This window comes from Triturus cristatus, chromosome 1_1 (genome assembly GCF_964204655.1).
Source record: "Triturus cristatus chromosome 1_1, aTriCri1.1, whole genome shotgun sequence".
NCBI lineage: Eukaryota > Metazoa > Chordata > Amphibia > Caudata > Salamandridae > Triturus > Triturus cristatus.
In genome coordinates, this window is record NC_140579.1 from 26971819 (window position 1) to 26996472 (window position 24654).

At 48.8% G+C, this 24654-nt stretch overlaps 1 protein-coding gene across 2 annotated transcripts in view; it reads right to left on the minus strand.

Moving 5' to 3' along the window:
* The window catches only part of LOC146869212 (flotillin-1-like), a 164062-nt gene that overhangs the window by 100930 nt on the left and 38478 nt on the right, over positions 1-24654 (minus strand). Inside the window, exons 2-7 of one of the 2 annotated variants that reach the window (XM_085643412.1) lie at positions 17886-17947; positions 17167-17242; positions 10340-10430; positions 9095-9238; positions 5517-5636; positions 3522-3617 (exon numbers count right to left, since the gene is read on the minus strand). In XM_085643412.1, coding sequence (XP_085499538.1) covers positions 3522-3617; positions 5517-5636; positions 9095-9238; positions 10340-10430; positions 17167-17242; positions 17886-17931 — 573 coding nt within the window. In that variant the 5' untranslated portion in view covers positions 17932-17947. Of the gene's footprint in view, positions 1-3521; positions 3618-5516; positions 5637-9094; positions 9239-10339; positions 10431-17166; positions 17243-17885; positions 18070-24654 lie in introns of both variants that reach the window. The other variant, XM_085643441.1, reaches the window with a different exon arrangement.

A 24654-nucleotide genomic window follows, 5' to 3' on the forward strand; every position in this document is an offset into this window, starting at 1 on the left:
TACTGTTTTATTTCTAGAACCAAGCAAGCCTGGCACATGTAAGCATAAAAATACTTTGCAGTAGTAGATTACTTGTATGAACACAGTTCAAAATTGCAGTATAACTTGTACTGATTTTTGTTACAGTTTAAGTAAGCAGTCTGCAATACTTTGCAGGTATAGTACATTCAAATGGATGGGCTTTTTAAGTAAAATGCAATTAATTACTTTTCAGATTACTTTTGCTAACACAGAGCTGGATCCTAGATTCAGCACTGGGACATTTCCTGAAAACAGTTGAGAAAATGCGTTTTTGTTAATCGGGTGATTTTTAACCCCTTGTGTGCCCTTGACGGAACCACGCCGTCATGAGCCACGGGCACCGTGTGCTCATGACGGCGTGGTTCCGTCATGGAGCGGCCGCTCCTCCCACGCGGCTCGAATTCCCCGCCTGTGCGGGCGAATTAGAGAGTGGGCGGAGACGTGACGGAACCACGCCGTCATGAGCACAGCTCGCCCGTGACTCATGACGGCGCGGTTCCGTCATGAGCACCGCGCCACCGTGCTGCCCCCAAACCCCCCCAGCGCTGCGGCGGAATTCGCGCCGCAGCGAAGGGGTTAAGGAATATTCTCAGTTTTCAAAAGTCGACACTTACAAACTTTTTGGGAGAAAAGGTGTCAATGTTATTCTATGAGGAAAAAGAGGTTATCTGTTTCCAGGTAGGTAATCGGTCTTTGGAGTTAGGGTCCTGGGGTTAGACTCAGGGGTCTCCCAGGTTCAGTGATGCACTGTTGTTGCACCCTCAGCGGCACTCAGACAGCACTCGGGCGGCCGGGTGTAGAGTGTTGAGGCCCAATGTTATCCAATGGAGGATAGGGGGGCTCTGGTTGGCGGCTGCTGGTAAGCAGGCCACGGGGTTGTGGGAGTAAAGCTCCTAGGGTTAAGCTCAGAGAAAGTTGGGGACCAAGTTAGCACCAAGGGGGCACCCTCAGCAGCACTAGGGCGGCCTGGTGCAGGGTGCTGTTTTGAGGTCTGGAGCCCTGTTGATTTCAATGGAGATTCTCCGGGACAAAGAAACACTGCAGGCTCAGGGACGAGGATCTTCCAGGAGTGACCACCACTTCGAAGGGTAAGTTGGGATGTTGAGGGTTGGTTAGGCAACGCTGGGTTGGGCACACAAGGCCGTGGGGCGTCGGGTGCAGGGGTGCCTTGGGACGTCGTATTTTCTTACCCGCTCTGGTCACGGTAGGGGGGGTCCTCTGGATTGAGGCTGCAGGAGTCGTCTGGAGACTTGAGGCAGGTCAGGAGTCGCCAGATCTCGGGTCAGGATCGCCGGGGGGACCTCCTCGTGGTATTTTTCCACTCTAGCTCGGGCCGGGTTCGGCGGGTGCAGTGTGGGCTGGATTCGCGGTTCCTGGCTGGCACCAGAAGCTGCAGTTCAAACACGTACGGTGTTCATGGGAGAAACAGCTTGGAAAGTGAAGGCAGGCAGGTCCTCTGGAGTTTTTGAGGTTGCTGTCCGCTGAACACGCCAGGGTTTTGCAGGAGCAGGTTCGAGGGGAGACAGGCCTGTAGGGCTGGGGCCAAGTCAGTGGGCGTCGTCCTCTTATTAGCTCTGCACGGTTTCTCGTCCTTCTTCTCTTCTTTTTCTTGTGGCTGCTGGATCTGAAGAAGGAAGGTTCAGGGGGCCCCTAAATACTAAATTTAGGAGCGTTACAGGTAGGTTAAGGGCAGGGACGAATGGGTCCCTTCCCTGGGGTCGGTACACCCCCTATTCTGCCACTCTCCAGTGGGATGGGGGCAGGAGCCTGTCCCTGGTTGGCTGGATCCCCCAACCTCAAGATGGCGGGGCCTCGAGGTTGTGCTTCACCTCGCCTCCCCCACCTGACGGGTGGAGTTGGCAGAGGTGGGCACACCTCTTTTCTTCACCTGTTTTCCCACCGATTCTCCCGCCCAAAGTGGGGGTAGCACCAGTGGGGACCAGTTGCTGAAAGTAGCAATTGGTCTGGAGAGGCTCACAAAGGCGGCATGCCTTTGAAGTCTCTCCTTCGTGAAACCTGCCCATCCTGGGGGAGGAGGCTTGGCACCTCGTCCCAGGATGTGCATTGTTTCAGGCCTCAGAGCAGTGAGCTCTCGACCCAGGGGTCCAGAAACATGTCTGGTGGTGGCAGCCTAAGCAGCCACTCAGTCAGGTCACTAGTAGTTGGTCGAATTTCTGGGGGCATCTCTAAGATGCCCTCTGTTGTGCATTTTACGTTAAATCCCACACTGGCATCAGTGTGGGTTTAATGTGCTGAAAAGTTTGATACTAAATTTCCCAGTCTTCAGTGTAGCCATTATGATGCTGTGGAGTTCGTAATGACAAACTCCCAGCACCATATACTCTTAATGGCAGCACTGCACTTCAGTGCCCAGGAATGGACTTGGTCACTGTAGGGGTACAGGGCTCATGCACCTGTACCCTCACCACTGGCATAGGGCACCCAGCTAGTGGGGTGACTGATGTATGCCAGGGCAGTGGTTTGTGGGCATGGCACACAGGGATATGTGCCATGTCGACTCTTCACTTTTGTCTGCACCAAGGCACTCAGTCTGCAAAGGCTGTGTGTGAGTGTCAGGGTACAGGGCCTCTAAGGGTGGCACAATAAGTGCTGCAGCCCTTAGAGACCTACTCTGGTCACAGTGCCCTGGGTACCTGTTGTACAATTTACCAGTGGCTGACATGTGGCCAGAGATGCCAATTGGGTTTGTTTTTGGGGAAAGAACACAGGCCCTGGGAACCTGATTGGCAGGAACCCAGGGCACACCAAGAAAAAGTGCATCAGTAGTCTGGCAAAAAGTGGGAGAGTTACTGCAACAGAAACCTACTTTCCTACAAGGGACCAACCCAACCATGAGCAGAAGAGGGTTCTCTCAAGAGTGGTCAACACTAGAAACTGTATATACACAAGACTGTCAGTGGGAAGAAGCAAAAAGGAGGCGGTAGAGTGAGTGGCTTGGGTCCAGCTCTTTGACACTGTAGCTCAAGGCACCTAGGACAGTTCCTAGAGCACCTGGTACAGCTCTTAGAAGGCACACATTCCAATTACCAGTATATCAGAATTGTTTGGCAGAAGTGGAAAAGGAATACATCTGGATTAAGTCCTAATTTTACTCAAAACAGGGTATGTCCTCAGGTTAGACTAACAAGTATTATGCTCCTGTGCTTTCTTTTTAACTGTGATCATGTCTGTGCAAACGATGTGTGCGCTTTCTCTCCGGGGTCATTGTAGGGTAGTCATAACCTTCAGAACATCATCTAGAATTCCATAATGTCACCATGGAATGGAGAAAGTAAGCGAGCCAAGGTTAAAACGAAGGCTAAGCTCACAGATCGCAGACATCTGACGATATTACAAAATTAGATGAAAAAAGATGTGGTGATGGCGCTGTGGGAGGCAGGTAAGAAGGTCTGAGGGAGATGTGTCCTATTTTCAAAGATCAATATATCTAGACACAGATGTGCCTATACTCAATTACCACGGCACCCAGATGGTCTCACCTTAATGCCTGCATCACGTTTCGCTTCTGCTTCTCCCATTCTGGCATCTTTCTGAACTTGTGCCGTCCTGGCTTTTCCCAGCGAGTGCAGGTAATCCTAAGAGAATGGCGAAAAGAAGGAATGCGTAAACAGCAGCTGAGAGAGTTCAAGCAATCCTAGTAGAGAGGGGTGTGGGGCAGGAAATTAGCAAATATAGGATTAGCAAGTGAGAAGTAGTCCCTGAAGTGAACCAAGTTATAAGAAGTGCCTTCTACACCGTACAAACTCTTCATTGCATCTTCCTACACCTATAGTTCCCACAGAAGCTCCATTCTACTATCTACCTAGTACCATCACACCCGGCCTCCAACTAGGTGACCCACTCTTCCTACATCAAAGAATCCAAAATGCGGTAGCCATATCTACTACATATCTGCCTGCGGGATCACAATACCATAGACCTTCACTGGCTACTCGTTGCCAGATTCTGCTCTTCAAGCCACTATGCATCACCTACCTGCCCACCTACAGCTGCGCTCCAAACTTCATCCCAGTAAAACTCGCAATATTCTCCCACAATTTAACTCTTCACTCTAGACCCAAAACACCCTACTGTTGATCCAACACTACAAAACATTATGCTTCAGTGGAACCTCCTTCTCCAAACAGACAGCAAAATGATCACCCTCTCCCACCAAAGCTGAGAGTCCCCCAAGACCACTTGGAACACAAGAAGGTGGTAAAATCAGGCAAAATAAATAAACTGTCTTGTGTGAGAGACACATTCCTGGCACCAAGTTTACAGACATGGCATCCATCGCCGGGTGGATTATGGAAAATTGATTACGCCTGAAGAAACTGGTGGTCTGTGTAATAACAGACAGGGGGTCTCAGCTGCACCGAAGCTGGAGTTCCATCCCTGGTGCTTTCATCTTGTTAGAAAGAAGGCATTGGAAAAGATAAACTGATCACAATGATGGTTCTTTCACTTGGTCACATTGGGGAACTGGAATATATCTCCTGGAAGGAGGAGAGGGTTGCATTGGCAGCTCACCAGCGTGATACAAACATTTTAAGTGTGAGAAGGGCTGGGGCAGGTAATCCACACAGATGTAGGGTGCATGCAAGGGGCCCTGCTCTTTCCTTCACTCCCTGTTTTCTAGTAGGGCAGACCTATAGTAGGGCCCCTGCTGTCGGCTGGGCAGGATCCGAAGATGAAACCAGAACAGAAGATGAAATTCTCATACCACTGGGCGGGGATCCTTTATGCTGTAATATTATACAGTCTACCCCACAGTTGATGGGAGGAAACAGATATTGGGGGGGGGAATAGGGGGGGGGGAGCTTTCCTAACCAACCCAACAAACATAACCATTCAGCATCACAAGAAGGGTGTGACTGGAACAGGAAACTGCATGCTGTCCTCCAAGATCTAGAACCAAACCTATGGGTATGGCAAGGCCGCACTCACGCTAACTATCGCTCCTCTCCAAGCATGCGAGCAGATATCTGACCACAGAGACACTAGGAAAACAACCCATTGCTTGGCACACATTGTGAGAAAGTGGCTCTGTATATACTGTTCCCAAATAGGTACAGTGTGCACAGTCCACAGTTCCCAGAGGCTTGGCAGAGGCTAAAGTTAGATATAACCTTACTCTCTAAAGTGGTAGCTTGGTCGAGCAGTAAGGCAGTATCAGAGGACAGTGTAAAGCATTTGTTGTACACACTCAGTCAGCAAATGGTCTCACACACTCAATAACTGAACTCTAGGCCAATGGTTTATATAAAAAATATATGTCTGTTTTATTTTAGAACCAACAATAGGTATTAAAATATACTTTCTCAGAATGAGATGCTTTAGGTAAATACTTTTGCAATATGCAATTGACTTTTGTGAATACTGGTTACAGGTTATTGCAATAGGAAACACCAGCATGATCTACACTGGTGGCAGTGCAGTGCCCACCTCTAGAGACCCTCTTCCCACTGTAGGCAAAGATGCCACGTCCCTACCTGGTCATCGTGAATGTCCTTCAGAGTGTAGCTGACCACGCTGATGCCCATGTTCACCAGGTCCGAAGACGCCACCTTGAAAACCTGCTCCGAGAACTTCTGCCGGTCCTTGTAGATCTCCTGGAAAGAGAGAAGCAAGAAAAGGTGAGGGAACAAAACCAACAGGGAAGAAGGACAAAACACATTTACAGAAGACGGGGGATGGACAGAGAGGATGTCATGTCAACGGGTTAACATTAGCATTAACAAGCTCACAGGGGGAGATGTTTGCAGGAGACTATCAGACATGAGTGGCCTGGAAGGTCACAGTGACCCGCACAGTCTTGGCTTCTAGGTTCGAAGAACCTACTGATCTATGACCCAGAGTTATTCTGCTTACATTTCCAGCCCACCTTCCCACATGGAAGGAGATGCACATAGCTACCCCAACCAGGCCCTTTAGAACATTTTAGGAAATGGTGGCATGAGGGGTTTGAGATTTCTTTCTACCATTCCTGATGCACTTATTAACAAGCACTTGCAGTAAGTTATTTTCTACGCTCAGTATCACACAAGGTTTGTCATTACTTGATGAAACGTTGCTAGAAGTGATCCAATGGGACGGTCTCCAATTCCCTTTGTTTTACAATGGGGAGTAACCAGTGCCCTACTGTCTAAACCTAAAGGACACGGTGACGATGAACCTTGTCACGTATGATCCTATCACGGCACCACTGTTCCTCACAGTGGAAGAAGTAAAGATAGTCCAAAGGAAGTCCTGTGACCATCAAGAAAGACTGGCTTAAGATCTACTCTCCTTTGCTGGGATACCAAGCAGTTCTTCTGGTGGTTTGGAGAAAAAGCACTTCTCCTCAAACCCGTCTTCAGAGTCAGGATTACTGTTTGTCCCAGAAGCCGGATGAATCAAGGTTTGAGAAACAGCATCCAGTACCGGAGAAACTTCAGAAGTAACAGTAGGGACCAGACTCTGAATAGACACCAGCAAGACCTCAGTTAAAATGCATGAAAGAGAGCACACAAATCAGGAATCTAAGCTGAAGCATAACCAGTCTAACATCATTTATGGCACAGTCTGCTGCAGCCCATTTACTATTCCACCCAGTACTTCTCAGACATCATCAGTCTGTATAGCTTCTAGGCGCTGTCTTGTGCATTCAGCTTTGCAGTGCAACTGCGGCCAACTGTGATGTACTTTTTTGTAGTACACCTTAATTCAATCTACAGTAGGACATTTTTTTTTTTTTTTTAATAGTATAAGTAAAAACATCCTTGTCCCAAGTCTGCTGGTACCAATGGACGGGCTCATTGACGCGGAGTGACTGAGGCTCCACCGCCAAGATGAAGCACTTGGCCAGAGACATCTTAACCTCATTGGTGGATTTGGATTTAAGAGGCTGACCAAACCCACGGATGCGGAGTCAAGGGTAAGGGGGCATAAATGGTAAACACCAGCAGTCCCCTTTCAAAGTCTTTGTATGTAAACTGCAATGATATGACACATATGAAGGCTTTGAGGACCCTTGTTTACTTTTACTTGTACAGTTGTGCTTAAAGCTCCCACTGCACTGAAATCCAAGCCTTCTAGAGATGATGCAACAAGCTGTGTGCTTCCTCTCGCACAACGACCGCTACTGAGTCAGCGCTCTCATGACAGCCCGACACTTGCTCCCACAGATTGCCACAGCTCTCTAGCATCTGGTCCTAGCTTCCATGCTCTTACCGATGTGTTATCCACAGTGCTATCATCTTGTTCCTAATCCGTCCTTTTTTACACGCTACTCAAAATGACTCTCACTCCTAGCTGGTGTACGTTCGCCCTCATTCTTGGTAAACTTTCCAGACACTGAAACAAGTTGTCACCAGAGTGTTCTTAAAGGAAGGCGGCTCTGACACACCGCACGACACACAGCCGCAGACGGAGATCACGGACGCCAGTCCCCCTCACATAACAAATAAAGGCAGCCATTAGTTTCTCAGCACTATGCTATACGTCCCACTGAACGATCGGACCTGGAGGCCGGGCCAACCACAATCCCATCCATCCCCCCGGCTGCCGGCCCCTAGAAGTACGTGGACCCACAGTCCACCAGGGCATATGTCACCCCGCGACCACCGACGACGCCAGTACCCAAAAACTCCATGGACTCCCCCTCTCCCTCCCCGGTTCGAATCCAACCCAGTTCTGTTCAGAAATGTTACACAGGATCACGTCCACACAGGCAAGGCATTGGACTAATAGCTGCACGACGAACAATGCATTTATTCTGAAGTTCAGGATATGTTGATGGATACCCTGTCACATGTTGCAAAATGTCACAGTAAATACAAAATGTCAATAAAAACATGTTTAAAAAAAAAACAACAGTGTTCTTAAAAAAGTCTCTCCGGGGGCAGAGTGACCACAGAGCTCTCGCGCCACATGGGATCTACTGTGACCTTACACCATGGGACAGGAAGAGATGGTAGGACAGCAGCGCTGGAAGCCAGACTCCTGCTCGACAGTCAACAGGTGCCACCGGCTCCTAAATGGTAGAAAACAAGTAGGAGCAGTCTCATCAGCCTGCTTCCACACCCTTCGGAAGCTCCACAAGAACTTCAGGTGGATCCCAGTGAACACCAGGAAGGCAGTCACGCAGGCGCTCATCACCAGCGGACTGGACTAACGGAACACACTCTACATAGGAATCACTGCACGCCGCCTAAAGAGACTCCAGACAATACTGAATGTAGTGGCAACACTCATCCTCGACCTCCCCAGAAGGATCCACATCACACCCCATCTCAGGAAACTTCACTGGCTCCTGATTCAGAAGAGATAACAGTTAAAGATGCTGACCCACGCTTACAAAGTCCTGCACAATGAAGGACCACCAAACATCAACAAACGTCTGACCTTCACCAACCAACAAGACACCCTCGATCCTCCTCTTCTCCCTCAGACACCCCCGGATCCGCCAAACTAACAGGGGAGCACGCTATTTTTCGGACCTGGCAGCCAAGGCGTGGAACAATCTCCCCCTGCACAACAGGACCGTACTGTTGCTCCCGCAATTAAGGGAAGAACTCAAGACCTGGATGTTTGAATGAACAAACCACCACTCAGCAGCCTACAGCTCCATTGACTCGAGATCCTCACAGGTGATGTGCCGCGCTTTACAAATGTTTGATTGATCGATCGATGCTCATGAATCCACACTCATCTGTTTGTATGATCATCACGCAGCTGCTCTTTCGTGGTAATCGACTCCCGTGTTCTCAGTGGCAAGTGGCTATCCGTGCTCTAAAGGGCCTTAGTCACAAACTCACATCAACAGCCCTGAAACCTACACCGACCGAGCTGTGCCCCATTCCAGAGCCGCCTCTGCGCTCTCACTCTACGGTCGTTGATGGTGGGACATACAAGCCTTGGAGACACCCCATGATAAGAGGTAAAACAGGAAGACACGGTCTGCATGGTTGGCCACCACCAGAGAGGTGGTTCCGCCGCACGCCGCCTGCTATGGACCATGAAACAGATCAGGTGGAGGAGATGGCCAGAGTGGGTGGGACGCCTCACAAGTAGCCACAGAAGGCCTTACCTCGACAGTCATGTGGGCCATGATGGCTCTTTGGTGGCCTTCCAGCGTCTCCAGCGAGATGTGGGTTACCTCGTTCTCTGACTTCCCCAGGAACATCTGACAGGCGGCAGCCAGCATCTCTTTATTCTGCCCTTGGATCTTCACCTGTGAAGGAGCAGGAGCCATAGGGGTAAGGAAGGGGGAAGGGGGAGGGAGGAAGGAGAGAAGGTGGTAAGAAGTTAGATGTGGAGCAAAAACCAGAAGCTTGAGTGTGTAAAATTTGAGGGGTAGCTCTGCTGTCCAAGCTTCTAAAATCTGAAAACCATTATGGATAGTTCAGTTGTTCGAGTCCTAAGGTCTGCGTAGCCAGAGGCATTCTTGTGGTGTCTACATAATATCTGTGTAATCTGAAAGAGCGTGTGATATCTTAAATCTAAGTGTAGGAGATCTGGGATACCGTTTACCTGGACATGAGAGACTTTATTAATCTGAGGTCACTCTTGGATGTTTTATCCTTTAGGCTCTGTATAACATGAGGAATGAGTCATTAGCCAATCCTTCTCTTTTATTTATATGTTTTGCCATCTTATTCCAGAGTAGAACTTTTACCAGCGTGCCCAAGATCTTACAGAGACTTGACCTACCAAGGCAGCCTTGCCCCCCTTTTTACTTGAATTGTACAAGAACAAACTGGGGTTACCGAAGTCGGTTTAATAAAGATGAATTTTGTATAAAATCACACAGGAGTGATCCTGTCAATTTGAGTGGAGTTAAATCCAAATATAGGGATAATATCTATGGATTATAAATTACCACCCGCCTCCATAGGTGAACGTTAACCTGAGGAATAACTCAACTGTCTGTGCCTGTAAATACTGTGTCACCTCAGTGATAACTCCACTGTCAGAGCCTGTTGGATCAATGTAACAGGAGTGATATCTCTGCTGCTTGCGCCTGTAAAATGTTTGTAACCTGTAATAGCTCTGCTGTCTGGGCCTGTAAGATCTTCATAACATGAGAGATTGCTGGGTTGTCTGGGCTTGTAAGATGTTTGCAACCTGTCAGATAGTTCAGCTGCCTGGGATTGTAAGATCTCATAACATGAGAGATAGCTCTGCTGTCTGGGCTTGTAAGATCTTTATAACATGAGAGACAGATAGCCTGGCTGCGAGCATCAGAGCCTGAACCAATGCCTCTCTGCTCGCTCTGCGCCCCATGTAGCCCTAGTTGACCCGAACACTTGGGCCTGGTCCACAAGTGCCTTACCTGGGCTATGCCAGTGACGGAGATGGGGACCCCGTGCCGCGTGTACACCTTCTCGCTCTTGACGTTCAGAGTCAGGGTGTTGAGGGAGATCCTGGAAGGGGGCACAGAGAAGGCATGGTTAAAATAAGGTGCAGGGCACAATGTGTCATACCACTGGCCGGAACTTTATCTAAGCACTAAGTGAGGAGCGGGGCCTGCCCTATGTGCCTGTTGGATCAGTCTGTTTAGAACACACTACCTTATACACAGATGCAGTGTGACTGTAATCAGACGGCAGTGTGACTGTACACAGACAGCATTGTGACTGTAGGCAGACGGCAGTGTGACTGTAGGCAGACGGCAGTGTGACTGTAGGCAGGCTGCAGGGTAACTGTCCGCAGGCGGCAGGGTAACTGTACGCAGGCGGCGGTGTGACTAATCAGGCGGCAGTGTGACTGTAATCAGACGGCAGTGTGACTGTAATCAGACGACAGTGTGACTGTAATCAGGCGGCAGTGTGACTGTAATCAGGCGGCAGTGTGACTGTAATCAGAGGCAGTGTGACTAATCAGAGGCAGTGTGACTAATCAGAGGCAGTGTGACTGCAATCAGACGGCAGTGTGACTGTAATCAGACGGCAGTGTGACTGTAATCAGACGGCAGTGTGACTGTAATCAGACGGCAGTGTGAATGTACGCAGACGGCAGTGTGAATGTACGCAGACGGCAGTGTGAATGTACGCAGACGGCAGTGTGAATGTACGCAGACGGCAGTGTGAATGTACGCAGACGGCAGTGTGAATGTACGCAGACGGCAGTGTGAATGTACGCAGACGGTAGTGTGACTGTACGCAGACGGCAGTGTGATTGTAATCAACGGCAGTGTGACTGTATGCAGATGGCAGCAGTGTGACTGTAATCAGAGGGCAGTGTGACTGTAATCAGACGGAATGTGTGAATGTACGCAGACGGCAGTGTGAATGTATGCAAACGGCGGCATTGTGACTGTAAGTAGACGGCAGTGTGACTGTAGGCAGACGGCAGTGTGACTGTAGGCAGACGGCAGTGTGACTGTAGGCAGACGGCAGTGTGACTGTAGGCAGACGGCAGTGTGACTGTAGGCAGACGGCAGTGTGACTGTAGGCAGACGGCAGTGTGACTGTAGGCAGACGGCAGTGTGACAGTAGGCAGACGGCAGTGTGATTACGCAGACGGCAGTGTGACTGTACGCAGACGGCAGCATGACTGTACGCAGACGGCAGCGTGAATGTACGCAGACGGCAGCGTGAATGTACGCAGACGGCAGTGTGAATGTACGCAGACTGCCGTGTGACTGTATTCAGACGGCAGTGTGACTGTAATCAGACGACAGTGTGACTGTAATCAGACGGCAGTGTGAATGTAATCAGATGGCAGTGTGACTGTAATCAGATGGCAGTGTGACTGTAATCAGACGGTGTCATCAGACGGTAGTGTGACTGTAATCAGATGGCAGTGTGACTGTAATCAGACGGCAGTGTGACTGTAATCAGACGGCAGTGTGACTGTAATCAGACGGCAGTGTGACTGTAATCAGACGGCAGTGTGACTGTAATCAGACGGCAGTGTGACTGTAATCAGACGGTAGTGTGACTGTAATCAGATGGCAGTGTGACTAATCAGACGGTGTCATCAGACAGTAGTGTGACGGTAATCAGACGGCAGTGTGACTGTACGCAGACAGCAGTGTGACTGTAAGCAGACGGCATTGTGAGTGTATGCAGACGGCAGTGTGAATGTATGCAGACGGCAGTGTGAATGTACGCAGACGGCAGTGTGACTGTATTCAGACTGCCGTGTGACTGTAATCAGACGGCAGTGTGACTGTAATCAGACGGCAGTGTGACTGTAATCAGACGGCAGTGTGACTGTAATCAGACGGCAGTGTGACTGTAATCAGACGGTAGATGAGGGAAGACGCAGCAGGAGTACTTCCGCATCGACGCCAGAAAACACAGGCCGTAAGGTGGTGCCAAACAAGGGAGGACTGTAACGGACCCCCGCCGCCTTATGAAAGTGCAAATCGAGCGATTCACCCCTTTTTTTCAAAAAGCCAAGGAAGCGATTTCACGTTAATGCAATAAGCATTCCTTAATCCTGTACATCACGGACGACAACATACAGCATTAAAGGACGTGATTTAATAAGAAAAACATGGAGCAATGTTCAGGCTAACAGAGTGGAGATACAAAGGTTCGAATTAAACAAACAAGAATTTAAGCCTATGAATTGTCTTGAAAAAGATGGCCTTATAAGAGATACCATCGAAACGTGTCGACGCAATTGAAAAACACAATCCAAGGGACCACCGTAGCTTTTTGGAGATATAATTGTGTCTAATATATCACAAACTGCGGAGATAAATTGATGGCCATATAGGATGTGTAACATATGACAAAGTGCACTGTCTTTTTTAGTTTACTGTTATGCGGGCTCATAACAGGTTGTGATTTGTATATGAATTTACTATTTTGTAATGATGTGGTCAATATGTTTTTAACATGTTTTGGGGAAATGTACAATTGATTTTAAATGTGATACATGTATGCTTTTTAGAATAAATGTGATAAACATTGGGACATCGAATTGTTTTTGGTGTGATATTGTGCAATAGCATTGTACCATTGTGTATTGGTGAAGGGATTGCCATTGTATAATTGTAATCACGGTGTCATCAGACTGTAGTGTGACTGTAATCAGACGGTAGTGTGACGGTAATCAGACGGCAGTGTGACGGTAATCAGACGGCAGTGTGAATGTACGCAGACGGCAGTGTGAATGTACGCAGACGGCAGTGTGACTAATCAGATGGCAGTGTAACTGTAATCAGACGGTGTCATCAGACGGTAGTGTGACTGTAATCAGATGGCAGTGTGACTGAAATCAGAAATCAGACGGTAGTGTGACGGTAAGCAGACGGCAGTGTGACGGTAAGCAGACGGCAGTGTGACGGTAATCAGACGGCAGTGTGAATGTACGCAGACGGCATTGTGAATGTACGCAGACGGCAGTGTGAATGTACGCAGACGGCGTCATCAGACGGTAGTGTGACTGTAATCAGATGGCAGTGTGACTGTAATCAGACGGCAGTGTGACGGTAATCAGACGGCAGTGTGACGGTAATCAGACGGCAGTGTGACGGTAATCAGACGGCAGTGTGACGGTAATCAGACGGCAGTGTGAACGTATGCAGATGGCAGTGTGACTGTACGCAGACGGCAGTGTGACTGTACGCAGACGGCAGTGTGTTTGTAATCAGACGGCAGTGTGACTGTACGTGACTAAGTAGAAGAGGTGTGGCGCAGTGGCCATGGTGCCTAACTCTGGACTACGGGGTTCATGTTCGATACCCGGTGCCAGCGGCAGGTTAGCCCAGCACCATGTGACTCTGGGCAATAGCTTGCTTAAGCTTCCCGACGGCCCCCAGCGCCGGGACACCACTTCGGAGGTAGCTGTGCGCTTTACAAATAATGGTATTTCATTTCATTTCAAGCAGATGACTAGGATTGTTAGCAGATGGCAGTGTGACTGTACGCAGACGGCAGTGTGACTGCACGCAGACGGCACTGTGACTGCACGCAGACGGCACTGTGACTGCACGCAGACGGCACTGTGACTGCACGCAGACGGCACTGTGACTGCACGCAGACGGCACTGTGACTGCACGCAGACGGCAGTGTGACTGCACGCAGACGGCAGTGTGACTGCACGCAGACGGCAGTGTGACTGCACGCAGACGGCAGTGTGACTGCACGCAGACAGCAGTGTGACTGTAATCAGACGGTAGTGTGACTAATCAGAAGGCAGTGTGACTGTATACAGAAGGCAGTGTGACTATACAGAAGGCAGTGTGACTATACAGAAGGCAGTGTGACTATACAGAAGGCAGTGTGACTATACAGAAGGCAGTGTGACTGTACGCAGAAGGCAGGCAGGGACTGTACGCAGAAGGCAGGCAGGGACTGTACGCAGAAGGCAGCGTGGCTGTACGGTAGTCGGCAGGCAGGGGTTGTATGCAGAAGTCAGTGACTAAGCAGATGACTAGGACTGTTAGCTGATGGCAGTGTGACTGTACGCAGACGGCACTGTGACTGCACGCAGACGGCAGTATGACTGCACGCAGACGGCAGTGTGACTGCACGCAGACGGCAGTGTGACTGCACGCAGACAGCAGTGTGACTGCACGCAGACAGCAGTGTGACTGCACGCAGACAGCAGTGTGACTGTAATCAGACGGTAGTGTGACTAATCGGAAGGCAGTGTGACTGTGTACAGAAGGCAGTGTGACTATACAGAAGGCAGTGTGACTATACAGAAGGCAGTGTGACTGTACGCAGAAGGCAGGCAGGGACTGTACGCAGAAGGCAGGCAGGGACTGTACGCAGAAGGCAGCCAGGGACTGTACGCAGAGGGCAGGCAAGGACTGTACGCAGAAGGCAGTGTGGCTGTACGGTAGTCGGCAGGCAGGTGGTTGTATGCAGAAGTCAGTGACTAAGCAGATGACTAGGACTGTTAGCCGATGGCAGTGTGACTGTACGCACACGGCAGTGTGACTGTACGCAGATGGCAGTCTGAGGACTCAGATGGCAGTGACTAAGTGTTTTGTCCTGAATCAAGAGGATAATGGGAAGTAAAGCTATAGAGTGGCCTGGGAAGTAAGACTAGAGGGAGGCTCCAGAGAAAGGTCTTGGATGGAGGGCTAAAGGGAGGGGGATTGGAAACAGGGCAGGAGGGGTGGGCATTGGAAGTACAGTATTGGTAGAAGGGTTAGAGGGGAGAGAAAGTATGTCTAGAGATGGAGACATGAAGAAGACTAGAGAAAAAGGCTTAGGAAGGAGACCCATGGATGGCAAATAGGGGTAGAAAGAGGGCAGAGAATCAGCGGTAGGAAGGGCGGGATGAAAAGTATGACTGGGGCAACAGGAAGCAGATCTAGAGAGGGGACTGGAAGTATGCTTGAGAGATGGTTATGGAAAGTGTGGTTAGAGGGGGCATGGGAAGTAGGGGTGGGCACACAGGTAGCCGGAAGGCATGGGAAGTATGGCACTGGAAGCAGGGCTATTGCAAAATGGAAGGGGAATTATGGCTAGAGGGGAGAGAGAGATAGGAAACATAGCTGGGGACCGCAGTGCATGTAGAGTTGGAGAAATGAGCTTAAGAGGTAGGGTTAGAAAGGGGGGCATGGAAGTAAGGCTAGAGAGGGGTAAGATAAGTAGGTATAGCGAGGGCCATTGGCAACAGAGATAGAGGGGGACATGAGCAGTACTGATAGAGGGGGCACGGGCAGTAGTGATAGAGAGGGTGCATGGGCAGTAGTGAAAGAGGAGGCATGGGCAGTCCTCCTGCACCCCAATCAAGCTTGTACGTCAACTCCATGGAGCTGCTGACATGCCATTTCCCACTCTCTGCATCAAGGACAACCACCTTCCATCTCACCTACAGGCCTCCCAGGCCAAACAAGGGCTTTATTGATGAATTCTTAGGTCTCCTTGCTACCTTGTCCATTTGACACACTCATATCAGCCTCTTAGGTGAAGTCAGCGTACAAGACAACACAAGCTGAAATAAATATATGAGTATTCTTCCGCCTCATCAATACACTCAACGTGGTACAGCATGTTACACAACCAACACACTCCAAATGCCACATCCTCAACCTTGTCTTCTCAACATCACCAATAATCCAATGCAAACCAACAAAATCCCCCTGAACTGGACCGACCACTTTGTCATCTCTATTTCCCTGCTCATTGTCCTACCCACAAACCAAGGTCAACCCAAAAGAAAAGACCAAACCTTTAGATCCTTTAAAGACTTTTCCATAGAGAACCTAATTCTTGAACACATCTCTCATTCTTGAACATATCTTTCACCCTATGAACTCCACGTTCGAGACTTCAACACCCTTCTGAACAACTTCAGGAATTTTTTGTGTGGACATCCAGACCCCAATAACAACACGCCAGGGCAAGACAAAGCCTTTAGCACCCAGATACTCTAAAGACCCTGCTGACAAACGATCCAGCCACAGACAGGAAAATACACTGAAAAAAAGAAAACTCCTGAGGCCCTCTTGAATGGAAACTACATGAACCAACCTTGGGTCGGGACGATCCTTTTGATTTAGACTGAATGCTTTGGTGATGAATGTGTTGCATAGAATCAGGCAGTGAATGGATCTTTTGTATGTATGTTTTGTATGAATGAGATAGGTTAGGTGGTCCATTCAAAATAGCATTCTGATGGGGCTATTTTTTACTTTGTATATATTTCATTTGAATTTTGATATTGAATCACTTTTTTGTATACATCAATTAAGACAAAAATAAATGTTGTTATTATAATTTGTTTGTTTATTTTTCCTGTATTCCCCCTTTCTGGTCTAGCCTGAGTGACCTTGTGATGTAACGACTGATTAGCGTTCATATTATTTAGAAAGGTAGAACAAACTTTTTGCACTACTGGTTTTTCCCCCTACTGCTCTACCTGTATCATTTTAGGGGTACCCCTTTTACTTAGTGGTTATTGCTGCAAGAGATCTCAGTCACTTCGGCAAGCCTTGCGGTAAAGTAGACCTTATCCCTTTCAGAGAATTGATTTGGATTATCGAGAAAGAATCGAAAGACAATCCCACTGCCCTCTATATCCAGACAATCGTCCACAATTAGTACCACCTCGCACAGTGAAAACAGTGTGCGCTTCAGATGCCTTCGGTAGGCAGCAGCCGCAAACTTGAAATAAGAGTAATCGAAAAGTAATTGCAAAGACATAAGGGAAGCCTGGTCTTACAGCTACAGAGCGGGTACCTACCTCTGAATCTGCTGGACACACGGAAGAACGAACACGCTTCCTCCAGCAACCATCACGGGTGGACTGCGACAGAGCCCTGCAAGAAAACCCAAAGGGCGTAAGACCCAGCAGATGGAACACACGTCTGCAAGACCAGCATTTTACTCAAAGCAGGAGAAGAACTGCTGCTGAGATCTCAAAGAAGCACCTTCTGCCCCCCAAACCTCCCCTCTTCCATGGGCATGGTTGGAGGAGAGGGCTTGGTCCTCTAGGAGAGAAGAGATGGCTCCTCCCCCATTATGGAATATTCTTACCAATGGCACCAGCATCTGGTGGCTGAACCAGAGCATTCCTCCGAGGATGCCACAAACACATGGGCCGGAGGTACCAACCGGATGGTTCCTCACAGGTGCGCATGGAATTCTGGGTGCAAACCACATTTAAAGACCCCAGCCTTGATCACCTGCCCCTCCCAGGGTAGGGTACAGATACTGTGACGGTGGCCTTTCTTTATCTTAAGATGTCTAGCTACCCTACAGTCTATGGAAATCTTTTTAGGAGTTTAAGGACCTACCTATCAGAAGGAAGTCAACAATTTTAAGCACAGCAGCATACATGAATGCACAACAGCACACAGCCACAAACAACCATCATGACAAGGGTCAAGACTAGAGTGGTGTGCATGACTCCGACCCCATTTTTCACCCTCTCCTGAAGCAGCTTTGGAAAGGAGCTCTCACCGGACACCACCATGGCCTCGTTGGGCCCACATGTGTAAAACGCCATCCTGCCAAGGGGGATCCTGGAAAGAAAAGGATGAGATGGTTAGGTAGCAGTCTTTCTAGCGCTCTCATATTTAGCACAGGTTTTTTGGTGCTAGCACAAATCACATTAGCCTGGAGGCTCTGCAAACCAGGAAGGACACTAGGAGAAGAAGCCAGTATTGAGAAGTTTTATTAATCTCAAGTCACTGGGAACGGACTATGAATCAGGAGTAACACTGCCAAAGGAAGGAGAGGGGAAGGAGACAGCACGGCCTCCCCTCGCATCAAACTACGAGACCACTGGACACAAAAGTTAAGAGGAGGAATAGCTGGACATCACAGAGCCTCTGCCCTTCTGGGCTTTCAAGGGAATCTGTGGACTCTGATCCTTAACCCCAAGAGCAGAGTGACGTGTGTATGTGAACCCCACACAGGGGCAGCTATGTATGGATGTAAGACCTATCCTATAGGGGTGCACTGGTTGTGGTGGTAGCACTGGGGGTGGGCTTCTGGGCACTCATCAGACCCTGTCAGGTGTGACTATGTAGCCCCCTGCTAGCCGATTGTGAACTCACAGATGAAAACCAGCCAATGGAGCGCTTGCACCCCCATACGTGCAAGGACCTGTGGTAAAGATGGAAGACACAGGTTACCCCGGAAAGCAGTCTCACATCACGGCTCCCGAACAGCAACTACCACCAGGTTAGAATCCCAGCCAACCATCAATCTATCACAGGTACCATGAGAACAAACAAAATACACGCGCACGAGTGTGGATAAAGGACAGGCAGACACTACACACCCCCTTACCAAACAAAAACAACATCTAAAATTATAGAACACGAAATAACAAGAAATGTCATCTCTATTCTTAGTTTACAATAGGCTTGGATATCAACATACAACAGTTAGGTTCATCCCATGACATACTCCGGTTCTTTTAGAACTGAAATCACGCGATCAGATTTGGTTGTTCCTTCCACCATATTCTGAGTTTGGAATGACACCCCCGTCTCTCTCTCTCGCTCTCTGACACTACCTTGTCCTGCACTCTCCTACCAGTACCAGAATGTTCCAAGAGTCAGGACAAGTAAATATTGCCGTTTTGCTCGGAGAAAATTCCAGTACCCGGTATGATAAGTAGTGATATTTATATTAAAGTGTTATGACTCGCTTCAGGGTCTCCAAGTCAAATTACAGGAAAGGAGTAACAGCCAACACGTGTTTCGCACCCTTTACATGGCCATCCGGCCTGGGGGTTCCTCAGGGCTGTACATATGAACATTAAAATGGACAAGAGGGCCCAAGACAAAAAGCCACACAGAAGCAAAATAAAGGCAAAAACGCAACCGAAAACGTGCAGAGTGCGGAAATTGTCAATGAACGCATTGGTGAAGGCATATGACAATATGGCATAAATATACATTTGTAGGCATACGTAGTGCATCTATTCCATATCTATTTGATGATTTGACAAAACATGGAAAAGGATATTTAGGAAATATGGGTAAGACATAGGAAAGAAAAAGAGTGGGATAGTCATGTAGGAAGGGAAGGAGGCAGAAAGCAGGAAGTGGGGAGAAAGGGAAGGCACAAGTAGAAAAGAGGAGGGAACGAAAAGAGCCAAGATATCAACACATACATATGCAAAGCAAGTGTATAATGATAAGTCAATGATATAAGTTTCTAACCATGCAGCAATATTCATATATTCCCATATGCATTATAAAATCAGTCATATTGTATGGTAATGAAGATATGATATAAGGGCAATTGGTAGAAAGGAAAAGATCAGAAATGAGGAAAAGAGGGCCAGGGGAGGGGGAACGGAAGGAGAAAAAGTCGAGAGGAAGGGATAGACATCGAGGGTCAGTATGGAGGACACGGAAAATGAAACTACAAAAGATCAACATGGCCTGTAAGTCCCGTGAGCTATGCGGGCTTGCACCCTTCGGTATAAGGGGTGTGCGGGGTGCCCTTATGGGAATATGCTTGGGGGTAGGAGGGAAGGAGGGTTGTGCAGGGTAGATTTGACTGGGACTAGTCCTAAACCGTGCTCTGAAAGGTCGCGGCGAGAAAGTACACATAGATAGTTGGGGGCGGACCGAATGGCCTAACATATTTGCCTGGTAGCGTGCGGCATGTTCACGCTTACCGTCGTTGATTCTGTTAGGGACCTGTGTTGTCCTGTTCAGTTCACTCGTATATCGACATTCTAGCAGGGGGTGGGGGAAATAATAGCAACAAGCATTGGCATAGCCAATAGGTCTCGCATTTGGGAACTTATAAGTATTTAGTTATGCAGCACAATATCCTTGGTGCAACAACATCAACTGTTGCGCGGCTAAACACTTATAAGCTCCCAAAGGTAAAACCTATTGACTATGCCAATGCTTGTCTAAGTTTGCTCCCTATTGTGGTACCTTTATGTTCACTCGTCATTTAGGGGATATCTACAAGGCGGCGATAGAAAATTATCGCCAGTTTTGTGGCCGAAAAGTGGCGATAATTGTATCGCCTGATTAGCAAGATCACGCTAACGCATGAAACCTTGCTTTAGCGCATGAAATCTTAACGCCCAGCTGTGCATCTCTAATGAGATGCAAAGTGGGCGTTCCTGACCTGACATGACAGGGGAAATGTCGCTCAGCGACATTTCTCCTATCATCAAGCCCCACGCTATGAAGCATAGCGGCAGGAAAAGTAGCGATAACCCCTGTTATCGCTACTTTCCTTACGCCTGCTTCAGGACTGACTTAGCCATGATATCCTATGGAAGGTGGATATCATGGCTAAGTTTGTGAGTCCCTATCAGCAAGCTAACGCCACACTACGTGAGATTATCACTGGGTTTCCAGCGAAAATCTCACGTTAGGCAGTTAGCGCTAGGATTTTTATCGCTTTTGAGATAAGTGTTGCTAATGGCACGCTATCTCAGCGATAAAAATCCACGTTAGCCGGCGATAATTATCCTAGCGCTAAGTGCGCTTAGCGATAGTTATCGCCGGTTGTTGCTGATATGCCCCAAAGTGTCCACTTTTGTATCTTATTCTTGGAAAAAGAATTGCTGTTCTCCCAGTTTTTTAATGGATCATATGTAGTTTGGGTCATACGTCTGCTTCAATAATGGAGAAGAGAATACCGGAAATGTTTGCGCTCATTGAGTGAAAGCAGAAAATTGACATGGGATGATGTGATACTAAGCAGCGAAAAGGCTGTGCTTCTGCAGAGCTTCTGCACGCCAACAAATCAAATGCAAGTACAGTTTCATGGTGAAACCAGCTGTGCAAAATACGAACGAGAATGCAGAGTCACTTCTGTCTCTGTCATGGATAAATCTGAGCGAACCGGAAGAGAATTGAATTAGATAGCGTGCTATTAGCAACACTTATCTCAAAAGCGATAAAAATCCTAGATTATGTGGCGCTTTTATTCAAGGTGCTGAAAATTTAAAAATATCCACGTCAGCAACGAGAACAGCACGGCAGCATAAAAAGCATACAAACATAAATAGTATTAAAGTAGCAGGGCTAAGCTAAAGGGCTGAAACGTGGTTTAAAAACGTATCGAAGAATATGTAGTTCTCCTTCTACATACATCTATTTTCTATAGGTTTCTGTCAAGTTAGCATTGCTAGATAATAATGCGGTCTATTGTATAGTGTAGATTCTGTATGTAGGACTCCGATTTTGATGAGCCTTAGGTCTCAAACTTGAAGCCTCCTAACACACACCCATAGTTCCCAAGATGAACACAATACTATGTGCTGCAGGGCGAATGCAGGACATTTTTGATTGGATACCAACGGGATTTCCTTTAACCATGATTTAACCTTGACCCTGCATAGAGCGGGAAGCAGTTTTGGGCTGTGAAAGTTGTAGAGTGGGACATGAATTTTGCATTTGACCAAACTGAAAATAATAAAGTCAAAGCCCACTTTTTGTCGGTGGTAATGCAGCGTGGAGGACACTGAACGAACCATGCCAGCACCAACCAGTACCAACGCAGCTACCAAAGCACAATGCCAGACTCAGTAAGCGACATAAATTATGCAATGTGAACTGTGAATTACTATTCTCGGAGGTGGAGCCAGCGCCTCTTGGAATGGCTGTGCTGTTTTGAGCTCCACAGCTTGTGCATTTCATCTAGCGAACCAACAATGCGTTGTTCTAGCAAGTGCCTCGTGTTACCAGGTTTTGCGGCAATTGGGCTTCTAACCACAAAAAGGAGGTAAGTACAAGTTCAGTTATTCCAACACATGAATCACTATTGTGCAGTAAGTGGTGGGGGGCGTGCAGGTATAAATAGGATCTGCAGATCAGATTCGTTAACAGAAGCGCCTCCCTATCGGTCAATCCGTTCAAATTATTAGGCACCTTCATTGGAATTATTTATCAGCCATTAACCACCACAAGTAGACACGTGCTTGTCACTACGCCACGCACGAATGCAGGAACATAACAAGCATTAAAAATGCAATAGGGCTCGCATTTACACGAGTTTGATCTATTAACATTGCAAATGGCAATGCCTTTTCTTTTTCTTTTTAAAAGATAAATAAACGGCATTGTTATTTACAATGCCAATACTTTAAACTCGAGTAAATGCGAGGCCCATTGCATTGCAAATGCTTGTTTGTTGCAGGAACCGTAATCCTGCCTTCCTGTCCCTGCCTAGAGGGCAGCTAAGGAATGAGTTTCCTCGGAGGTAAGACCAGATTTATTATGAGGTCTTTGAGCTTGACATGAAGGCCCCTTGATGTTTACAATCCCCAGGGGTGGGTGGGGGGGGAGGGGGGGGGCAAGGGGGGGGGGGGGGGTTATGGCCTTCACAGATGCCTGCCAGAAGCTTTTTAAATGTTAGCTGTATCTGGGTCCGTGCGCACTCATCATAGGACCTAAACACCACAGGAGTGTGGGATTCCACATCAGTGTTCTTCCATCACTTTCACAGCAGATTCCTCATAATCCTCTAGTGACTCTATGAACCTCCCCATGTTAGACAACAAGTCACGATAGAGCTGCATGCCCATTGTGCTGTCACCAGGGCATATTTGTCCACGTGAATGTGTTTTAAATCATGCAGAATTCGAATAATTGACTGCCCATTCACACCCAACATTGTGCTCCATAACTTCACAGTACAATGCCCCCCAGCAGGAAGACGGACAGTGCTTCACCCCTAGTCACCGGGGCCTAAACGATGCACTCCCCAGCCATGGGTGTAGCACCCACCAGTGCCTGGCACTGCAAACCCCCATACTCCTCCACTTCCAGATGTGGCAGGAATGCCGAGGGATTCCTCGGAAGACCACCCCACCCCTTCCACCTGAGGCCGAAGAGAAATGAGGATAACGGGAGGGGAGAAACCCAGATGTAATTAGCCTCCAGGTGCTGTACACCTTGTCTGTGCCCATGGCACCTCCCTTCAACATGTAATGAGACCCGACGCTGCCTCTCCCCAGTGCCCCCTGCCCCCAACCCTCGCCCCGGCGCACCTTTGTCCCCCTCCAACCCCACTCAATGTGCATCAGTCTGTCCCAGGACCACCCGCTGCACCACACCCGGACAAAGTCCGCCTCCCCGGACATCTAACAACCTGCCCAGGACCACCAGCTGCCTGTCCACACCGAAAACCGCACCCCGTCCCACCGGCCCAAAGTGGACAGTCCCGCCCACAAGGCCCTTGGCCCCACCTGGGGTCCCGATCCCGCCTATTATTGCCTGCTTAATAACATTCAGATTCTCCTTTCGCAACCTCCACAGTGAGTCTGCAGCCCTCCGAGAAACAGTCCCCCCTCCCAACCGCTACTCCTGCAACCAACCCCCCAGCGCCATGCGACTTTCACACATCACCCACCCATCCAAACCAGCGCCGACACTCCGGCCGTCCCAAATCAAATCCTCCGTACTGCCCCTTATCCTCCACAGCTAGCCACATGCCAGCAGGCCGAGCCCAGCCTGGCAAAAACATCCATCCTCTCTGAATGGTGCTCAAACCGCCGCCAAGCCTCCTCCCAGCCGTTGCGCATACCCGACCCGCCGAAGAACGCCCACCTCCCCTTCACGCCCCATCCCGCATCCTCCCACGCAGCACTCCGACCCCCAAAACCCACAACGCCCCCCCTCCTACCCTCAGGCGATCGCCCCCGCTTCCTTCACCCAACCATCCCACTCCGCCCACACCCCAGAACAACACCTTTGCCACTCCGTCCGATGGCACCCTGACCCCTTCGGGTAAAGTCTGCGTTATATAAAAACGCCTAAAATAAACACCCGTGTCGCCCGCCCTTCCCCTCAAACTCCGCCCGCTCCCATGGTTACCCCCCCCCCCCCCCGAATTTTACTCCGTCCTTTAATTTCTTGCACCCATCACGAAAGTCTAGGCGACCACAACGCCAGTCACCGCGGGCATTCCAACACCGCATCAAACCTAGATCGGCAACCAAGCAGCCCACGCCGACCTCCACAGACCCCAGCCACCTGGTGGCTCCATCACCAACACACCCATCCCCACAAATGTGCCTTGAGGAGGAAATCCACCCTCGGGCGGGGACCTCGCCACACGAGCCACAATCGGTGAAAAGTGAGCTAGGCGAATACACCAATACTCAGAAATATCCTGCAACTATTTCCCTTAGCACTTTATTAATGCCCCATAAAGTTCTTGCCGTTTATTACCATGTCAGTTGGTAATATTAACCCCGCCAGCTGCCCCACATATCTCTCCCACCCTCTCCCCTGGG